Source organism: Physcomitrium patens, chromosome 9, assembly GCF_059467195.1.
Source record: "Physcomitrium patens ecotype Gransden chromosome 9, ASM5946719v1, whole genome shotgun sequence".
Lineage (NCBI taxonomy): Eukaryota > Viridiplantae > Streptophyta > Bryopsida > Funariales > Funariaceae > Physcomitrium > Physcomitrium patens.
The window spans coordinates 15,468,450-15,478,588 of NC_143418.1; the positions used below are offsets into that span (position 1 = coordinate 15,468,450).

A 10,139-nucleotide genomic window follows, 5' to 3' on the forward strand; every position below is an offset into this window, starting at 1 on the left:
CAATTGGTTTTGATATAAAATCCAATTTAATAATTTATAAATAATTCTTATTTAATTTTAATAATTCATTATTTATTAAATATTTATTTTGATTAATCTATTACTTTAATTAAACTATAAAAAACGTTCTTAAAATTTTACACAATACTATCTCTCTAATATAAATAAAAATCCATAATATTTTTTTTCTTAAGCATAAAATATATTTTTATTTTGTTTTTTTTTTTTTTACATAATTACTTATATTATCTAAGTAATTAAAAAAATAAAAGTCGATATAATTTGGATAAATAACAACTATCTTAAAAAATATCTAATAAGATTTTTTAAATATAAATAAGATTTATAAGTATTATTAGATCCATTATGCCACCATATTAATTTTTTTTAGAAGTTTTTTATATTTAAAATGAAACTATAGGAACATTATATAATTTGAATACTAAATTCATAAGTCTTATGGTTTTTATAAATTTTAGTTTTGTAATTTAATAATAATTTAAGAATTTGTATACTCAAGTATTTTTAAATAGTCAAATTTACCACTTTTAAAAAAAAAATCTTCAACACAATTATGTAGACAAATAATATTTTGCATACTATTGTTTCTAAAGTTAAGTTTGGATATAAGATTTAATTTCTTATTTATTATCCTTCTTTTCTTGATGCTACTCTTAAACTTGTTGTAGTAATTAAGTAATAAGAAAGAAACATATCAGGACGTATATTTATATATATATATATATATATATATATTAATTCTCTAATTAAAATATTTATTATCCTTCTTCTCTTGATGCTTTTAGGTATAATAGGAATGGTTCATGATATCAAAAAGTATTATGTTTAAATTCTAATGATAAGGTAAATTGTAATAAAGTCCATTAAACTACTCTCAACACCTTAGATTCACCCTAGATTGTTTATTTATTTATTTATTTATTAGTTTTTACGTAGCATGGATAAACCTTGTATAAGGCTTTATCAAACAAGTTGTCACTCTATAGTTGGAATTTGAACTACCTATTATGGTTATTTATGGTGCCAATTATAATTATTTGTGGTTATATCAAATCCTTAGAATGTCAATTTAAGTGGACATATTGAAAACAATCAATCCTGATCAAAAATTTTACTTAGATAATCATTTAGCACAAATATTTATTCAACCGAGTACCCAATTTGAAAGCAATTTCTAATTGTTGTACACTTATTCCAACGTGCCTAGCTTCTAGTCATACAAGACCAAGACCGAAACCTAGAAGATCCTTCGGTCCTTGCTGGATTGATTTCTTGCTTGCTTGAGGGGTATTAGAGCAGTTCCTTTTGAGCAGGCACAAGCACCGAGGCAGGGAGAGTCTTTTGACTCGCACAGTGGCAGCCACAAAGTGGTGGTAAGGAGAGCAGGCAAAAGCAAAGCAAAGCGATGCAAAGCAATGGAAAAGGCAGGCACGTGACGATCCTGTAGTAGAGAGATAGAGAGAGAGAGAGTTTGTCGTCAAGGAGTAGCAGTGCAAAGCATGCATGCATGCATTAAGGCATGATTGTGTGTGTTAGACAGTGTGAGAGTGAGTGAGAGAGAGAGAGAGTATGTGTTTGGATGGGCACTTGCAACGCTGCCCCCGCGGTAGTTGGATGCATTGCAGACCATGGGAATATGCAACCCATCTCCGTTTTCCGAGGTTCCTCCGTGTGCGTAGTGAGCTGGAAGAGCATGGAGGGGAAGTGAAGTTCTACACGAGGGGACCCTACTACACACTCCCTACAGTACTGAGAGCCTACAAGTACCACAAGCTTCTTTTGCCCTTGCTTTCCTGTTGTGTTCTCTTCCCCATGCTGTTTCTTATTTCTCTCTTGGGGTGTGGACCCGGATTCTGCTCGCTCAAGTCTGCGTTCCCATCTTTGTAGCGCAGCCACAGACGCCGAAGCGTTGACCCTCCGTCGACCGAGGAGACCAAGCTCCATGTCTGCGCCTGGAAGTGCATTTGGTTTTGGTGCGAAGGGAAGAGCATCTATTGGATCACGATGAGCTGCAACACATTCGGATGCTTCCTCCGAAAAACATACTTTGTCCGAAGTTGGTGAATAGAGCTTTTCCTTTTGCCCTATTTTCAACTGAAAACATCTGCTGCTACAGAAGTTGGGGATGATCGGTAAAGGTGTCAGTCGATAGCACTGTTTATAGTCGGTTCAATATGACGTAGAATAGAACTGATGGGTGCTAACCTGCTGGTGTGGTGAAGCATACAATCAACCACAAGCATTGTTATTGTTGAGATCATTAAATGTAGCATGTGCTTTCCATAATATTTACTGTAGACTACAGTAATTACCATAGCTACAGTATTTAGAGTCTAGTGGAGAAGTACTATTTATCCTCTCTTCTTTTCTCTTCTTGTATGCGAGACACAACCAGATCAATAGATTGGTGTATGTGAAGCTCTCTCTCCTTAGAAACCTTCTTGTGTGTATGACTTACTACTACTCTTGTGTGTATGTATGACTTACTATTACTCTTGTATCTTTCTAAACATTCTCAACACGTTATCAGCACGACTCTCTTCTACACACTATCACAATTTTTTGGTCTAGTCTTTGACTCTTTAAACCTGTTGCTATTCTTTCTCAGTGTCTACCTCATGGTCTTGTTCTTCTTACTGGCCCCTCACACATTAGCTTGTTTAGAGTACTTGTTCCACTTTCTATCCTACTTGCTTAGAATACTTGATCCAGCCCAACTCCACCTCAGCTTGCTCCTTACTGCACTCCATCCATGTTGTTGCTGAACTGCCGCCAAACTACAGCCGAGCTGCTGCCAAACCCGCCGCTGACACCCTATTGCCATTGATGCTACTGCCAGCCATTGCCCGCCGTTGTCCGCTGCTGCTACTCTGCAGCCCTAATACTACTTGTTGTGCCATCTTATTGGTGTTCTGTTGTCTTAATCTATAATCTCCTTAATATATATATATATATATATATTTTTATTTTTTGAAGTTTAAGTTTATCATTTTATTTGACTTTATATTTTAAGGTATGTTTTATTCAACTTTTCTACTTGATCTTGTATTTTCTTTCCAAATTTATTTATAATGAGTGCTTCAACATCTTCAATTGCTTCTACTATGGTTCCAACTATTACTAGTGCATCCCAACATTTTCAAGCTCTTTTATTTCCACCATTGACTGTGGATGGAAACAATTATCTATTATGAGAAAAAATGGCAAAAGCAAATTTATTTGTAGAATAACTCTCGGATGCCATTATGTTTAAAGAATCTCTTATAACAAGTATTTCTATATCTCTTACTATTCGTTGGAAAGCACTTCTTTTTTTTGGTCGTCATCTTGTACCTGCATTACAACATCAATATTTAGAAATGGAAGATCCTGCAAAACTTTGGAAGACTCTTAAATCTAGGTTTGATCATCAAAAGACCATTTTTCTTCCACATCCACGTCATAATTGGAAACATTTACGTGTCTTGGATTTTCCAAATTTAAATGCTTTCAATAGTGAAATGTATAGTATTATCTCACAATTACGATTATGTGGACAAAGCATTTCTGAAGAAGAAATGATTGAGAAAACTCTCTCTACATTTCCTCCTGTATCTGCTGTACTTGCACAACAATATAGGAACATGAAATTTCAGAGTCATTTTGATCTCATATCCTATCTATTTCTTGTGAAGAAGCAAAATTAACTACTCTTGCGCAATGCAAAAGCTCGTCCTATTGGAACTACAGTTCCAAAATCTCATGGACTTAATATTTCAAAGTCTAAGAAGAAATTATATAAACATGGGAAACATGCTTATAAGTATCAGGGTAGTCATAGTCAAGACCATTTCTATCCATATGGTAAGAATAAACATTCTACTATTAATTATAGTAGAAAATAAAAATCAGAGATGCATTCTTGCCATAAGTGCGGAATGATTGGACATTTAGCACATGCATGCCATACTTCAAAATATTTTATTAAAATATTCTAAGAAAATAAGAAATTACAAGCTGAGGCTTGTGAAGTTCATACCATGGATGCGTCCATGAATTCAATTGGTGTTGATGATTTAGAGGCTTATATGAATGATAGAACCTCTAATGATGAATCAAATGATGTGCTCATTAATTTTGCAACAACACATATTATCTTGTGAGATAGACGATTTTTTATTAAAAAATCTTCAACTTGGCAAACTAAAAATATGATGACTATGGCTAGAGCAAATGCGTTTTGTTTCCAAGAGGATACAGCAATGGTAAAATTACCTACGAGTTTCATCATAAAATGTAAACATGCGATGTTTGTACCCTCAGCACCTTGGAGTCTGATCAGCTACCGAGATGTGTATATTAATGGTTATCACCTCTCGACCACCACTTTAAATAAAAAAGAGGTTTTGGTTCTTGCGAAGAATCATAAAGTTGTTGAAAAAACTTTTGCTACAAAAAATGGTTTATACCGAATTGTGATTTGGCCTCTTATTATATTTAATTTTGCATCATCTATCTCAGAGAGTTGTGTTTCTCTCTGGCATGGACGATTGGGACATCCAAGATCCACATTATTTAGAAAGATCATTCCATGTATAACTGGGCACAATTTAAAGCCTGCAGATGTAGACTCTATGGAATTATGTCGTGCATGCGTGTAAGGTAAAATGATTACTCGGCCTTCAATTTGGAAACTTCCACAAGAATTACCACCAATACTTGAAAGATTGCATGGTGATATTTATGGTCCTATTAATCCAATATCAGGACCATTTTGTTATTTTTTGGTCCTTGTTGATACATCAGGTAAACAAGCACATGTTTCATTATTAACAACTTGAAACATGGTGTTTTCCAATCTTATATCTATGCTTATTCGCTTTTAGGCACATTTTCTTGATTATCCTATAAAAACATTGCGTATGGATAATGTAAAAGAATTTGCATCAAAGTCTTTTGAAGACTATTGTACTGCAACAGGAATCGAGTTGACATATTGTATTCTATATGAACATGCTCAAAATGGACTTGCAGAGTTATTTATAAAGCGTATACAACTCATTACCCGGCTACTCCTCCTTCACGCAAATCTACATGCATCTATGTGGGATCATGTAGTTTTACATGCTGTAGCATTAATACGCCTCCGCCCTTCTTCTCTTGAAATTTTTTCACCACATGAGCTCATTTCAGGTCGTGTTCCAAATGTATGTCACTTACGAGTATTTTGTTGCCAAGCTTGGATTCCAGTACCAAAACCTCAACAGCATACCATTGGAGCTCATTGACAAGAAAGCATATATGTTGGTTTTAATTCACTAAGCATTATTCGTATTGTTGATCCATCAACTCGCACATTATTACATGCATGTTTACAAAATTGTCGTTTTGAAGAAAATGTATTTCCATCTCTTCGAGGAGGAGTATCCAATCAACAAAGAAATAAAATGCTCATATTTGAAGCACCAGAAATGTTTACAATGAATCCCGATCTTAAGACATCTTTGGCAGAAACTGAAGTTACTAAGATTTTGTATTTAAAACGGATCACGGATGAAATATCTGATGGCTCTAATGATGCACCTAGAATTACAAGAGTTCATATTAATGAGGCTCAGAATGCACCTGCTCAGATTGCAATGCCATTGACTACAATACCTCAAGTTATAATAATAACAACTAAATGAACTCGTAGACCAAATAAGCAACCACGTAAGAAGAAAGCTATAAAATTAACTAATCTTGGTATTATTTTTCAAGAAATTACCACTCATCTTGTAGGACTACCAATTCATGATGATATATCCATGCATAATGTACCTTCAATTCCTATGAAAAATAATCTTGGAATTGGAAGGAATAAGAACAAGTTGAGTAAAGAATTATCTATTCTGTATTATGCTACAGATGATATTTGGGATAGACCATCTATTACGGTAGATGAATCATTTGCATATATGATTATAGAAGCTCTTTCTTGCGAGGAAGACGATCTTGAACCTCAAACCATCGAAGAGGCGATGCGTCGCTCAGATTGGTCAAAATAGAAAACTGCTATTGAGGAGGAGTATGCCTCTTTGCGTAAGAGGAAAGTCTTTGGTCCAATTGTAGACACTCTTACATCTCGCCCCAAAGGATATAAAATGGTATTAATATGCAAGCGAGATGTTCAAGGCCAAATAACTCGCTATAAAACTCATCTTATTGCTCAAGGATTTACTAAACGATTTGGCATTAATTATGAATCCACATATTTTCCAGTCATGGATTCAATTACATTTCGATATATTATTGGAATAACAGTTCATGCCACCCTTGAGATGCATCTGATGGATGTAGTAACTGCATATCTATATGGTTCTCTTGATACAAATATTTATATGAAAGTTCCATCTGGCTTAGAAATAGGAACTCCAAATCAACCCGCTCCAGGAAAATATTGTGGTATTAAATTATGTAAGGCCTTGTATGGTTTAAAATAATCCAAACAAATGTGGTATCAACATCTTTGAGATTATTCAATTACAAATAATATTATAAGTGATCCATTAATCCCTTGTTTGTTTATCAAATGAGATAAAACTGGTTTTATGATCATCACTGTATATGTTGATGATCTTAACCTAGTGGGCACTACATCTACATGTGTTACAACTACAAACCTACTTATATGTGAATTTGAGATGAAAATGCTAGGAAAAATAACTTTTTGCATTGGTCTTCAGATTATGCATCTAACAGATGGTAGCATTTTTCTCTACCAACTAATGTATATTAGACAAATCTTGCAAAGATTTAATATGATTGATGCTTATCTATTATCCACACCAATGGTTCGATGTGGTCGTGATGGTTATGATCCATACCGTCCATGCGAGGAGGAGGAAGAAATATTAGGAGATCAATATCCATACCTCGCAGCAGTTGGAGCACTTTCGTATTTAGCTACATCTACAAGACCAGATATTACATTTGCAATTAGTGTTCTTGCAAGACATAGTACACGTCCAACACTATGACATTGAAATGGCATCAAATATTTATTACGTTATTTAAAAGATATTGAAGACTTGGGATTATACTACACAAAATTGGCGGATCCAAAATTGCTTGGATATTGTGATGCAAGATATAAATCTGATATTGCAACAGCTAAATCTCAAACAGTATATGTATTTTTAAGACATGGAACTGTAATATCATGGAAATCAGTGAAACAAATAATAACTGCAACTTCATCCAACCATGTAGAAATTATTGCCTTACATGAAGCATCTTGAGAATATATTTGGTTGCCATCAATTGATAAATTCATTCAAATAACCTGTGGATTTTCATATGATGTTTCTCTAATTATCTTGCACAAAGATAATAGTGCTTGTATTACATAGATGCAAGTTGGTTTCATTAAAGGTGATAGGATAAAGCATATTAATCCAAAGTATTTTAGTTATACTCATGACTTGATTACTGATCAAGTACTTATAATTAAGAAAATTGAATCAACAAATAACCTTGTTGATCTCTTCATCAAAGCTCTCCCATTAAGCAACCATCATCGACTTACTTATGGCATTGGTATGCGGTGACTTGCTTTTCTTGAATATAAAAGTTAATGAATTCTTTAAATAATTAAAGAAAATGATGTTGTACTCTTTTTCCTTCATCTATGATTTTGTTCTTAAATAAAATAAGGTTTTCCTAGATAAGGTTTTAATGAGGCAACAATGTTGATCTTGCAAGATCACAGAAAAGTATAGATCATAATTCTATACAAATTTTATATTATGTAAATATTATGATGAACAAGGAGTATTGAAATCATTAAATGTAGCCAGCGCTCTCCATAATATTTACTGTAGACTATAGTAATTACCATAGCTATAGTATTTAGAGTATAGTGGAGAAGTAATGTTTATCCTCTCCTCTTTTCTCTTCTTGTATACGAGACACAAACAGATCAATAGATTGGTGTGTGTGAAGCTTTCTCTCCTTAGAAACCCTCTTGTGTGTATAACTTACTACTACTCTTGTGTGTGTGTATGACTTACTATTACTCTTGTGTCTTTCTAAACATTCTCAACAATTATCATTATGTATGCGGGTAATTATCATTACTATTAGTTTAAAGGTGTGTTTGTCGGTTTTATTACAGGGTGCGAACGTCCACTCGTGTATGTCAATTTTACCAACTAAAACCCCCATAAATAAACACGTTTGATTCAGTTGGTCACTGTCGTGATCCAGGATGCAAACTATTCTAACTACTTATTTTCATCTGAAAATGCCTCTATAGTTTTTGTATCCAACTCATTGTTGGCAGCTTTTTTCTTCTTGAGAACTGAAGTATTTACGACATGAAACCCGAGTGATTATTGTTTATACTACTTAAGAACTTCATTTCACTGAAAAAGAAACCCACTCATTAGGTTGGCTCCAAAGTTTTGTTCATATACTGTGCATGTAATTAGCATATCGAGGATTTTTCCGATAAAACCTAGCTTTGCCAATTAATAATGATGCATCGAACTTGCTGCATTGTTTGATGCTGTCATATTCATCACTGCGACTACACAAAGCAATTATTGAACATGTGCAAATTGGAATCCCAATTAAATATTTTGAGTGTACACACAACCAGTCAACAAGTATATAAAAATCTCTTGGATAAAAACAAAAGCAAAATAAAATAAAAACGTGAACAGAAATCACAATGAAACGTTCCATTCCGCTTATTTGATTGGTTCCACGATATTCGCATGCTCATGTGGTGCCCTTGTCCTCGAATGAGAAGACGAAGAATTCACATGAAAAATGCATGCAAGGGATGGCATCTGCAGCAAATGCAACAAACGGGCCCCACACTTCTTGAACTTAAAAGGGCCTCGAAACAGGAGGAGGAGCCTGTGCTGAGCAACGCTGTGCTCTTTGTGGTTTTGTTGGTATACGCCGAAGCTTATCCGGGAGGCACAACACAGTCGCTGGAGGAACCTTCGGGGTGCAGGAAAAGGGAATGATTCCCTGTCTAGTTTGGGTGGAGCAATCCGCAGCACCTGGTTCGATGGGGTCCCTCCTCGAAGGTGACTATCCGGATCGCCTCCTGTCCCTCCCTCAGTTGCGGGACCGCGTCGCTGGGCGACCCGGATTCCCATGGTCCAACGAAGAAAAGGACCAGGAATCCTTTTGTACGTCAAATGGGAGAGAGATCGAGAATGAGAGAGTCCCCCACTCCCAAATCCACATCACGAATGTTCCGCTCCTCTGGAACTATGAATGGCCGCTACATGCTTGCACGGCAGCACACCACCACATGCACGACGGTCGACAACCCGACACTTGGTCCAATATAGGCTTCGAATCTGCAGCCACCATGCTTCGCCGCATGCAATTTATTATTAAATCTGATGACCATAAGAAGACGAAGAAGCAGATGACGTAGCAGAAGAAGCAGAACGCTAATATGGCATTGTTGTGTTATTGTGGTTATTCGATAAGGTTGAAGTTAATATCCCAAGGTTACCAATCCAAAGACATAGTGCAACATTCACCCACGACGACGTTTTACTCTTGGTTGAAAGTTATTAGGAATCGGATGGAAATTGATGAGGAGAACAGCATGATACGACTTTCACTGTTTGAATGGTGATAATTCCTCTTGGTTGATGGAGAAAGGTACCGTAAACGTGAATCAAGGATGTAAACAGTTCCGGTGAATGTAGAACGCACACATGTAGCCTGGTCCAACTTCAGAAGTTTTCAGGATATTATTGTTTCTAATTTTAGAAATCCCTGAGGCAAATCTGCCAGACAACAACAAATCTTCAGCTGATGGAGGAAGAATTGGATAGAAATGATGGTGGGTAGCAAAGTTTCTACCCAGACACATCGAGGCTAAAAATAGAAAACAATGAGAGAGATTCGCATCCAACCAGGGCATCTGGCATTGCTCGGGCGTCGAAAACGCACAAATAATAAATAACAGGAGATATCTAAAAACGGAGGTGGGTGATCCGGACATCAGCTCGCGGCTTCTAGGTGCCACTGCCTTGCTAATCGAGGGTCCCTCGCGATCTGGAGAGGACTATATCCCTGCAACCCTGCCCTTGAGCTCAGTCGCGGGATGTGGCCGTAGATTCAGT

General features: G+C 35.7%; 1 protein-coding gene across 2 annotated transcripts; it reads left to right on the plus strand.

Annotated features, from left to right (window-relative positions):
• The first annotated feature begins 1,343 nt into the window (after window positions 1-1,343).
• LOC149988394 (uncharacterized) lies at window positions 1,344-2,451 on the plus strand. Of its 2 annotated transcripts, none has more exons than XR_016504909.1 (2): window positions 1,344-1,784; window positions 1,914-2,451. XR_016504909.1 is itself a non-coding variant. In XM_090253358.1 (2 exons), exons 1-2 carry the CDS (start codon window positions 1,591-1,593, stop codon window positions 2,027-2,029), a joined length of 315 nt encoding a protein of 104 aa, XP_090109484.1. In that variant the 5' UTR covers window positions 1,344-1,590; the 3' UTR covers window positions 2,030-2,451. The 2 variants fall into 2 exon arrangements, 1 of the variants encoding a protein (XP_090109484.1); XM_090253358.1 differs by having other exon boundaries at window positions 1,909-2,451.
• Window positions 2,452-10,139: the final 7,688 nt, after the last annotated feature.

Coding starts and splice junctions, on each gene's coding strand:
- LOC149988394 (XM_090253358.1), top strand. CDS start 1,591: ATGTGTTTGGATGGGCACTTGCAACGCTGCCCCCGCGGTAGTTGGATG. Junction 1,785..1,908: donor ACAGTACTGAGAGCCTACAA/GTACCACAAGCT, acceptor CCATCTTTGTAG/CGCAGCCACAGACGCCGAAG.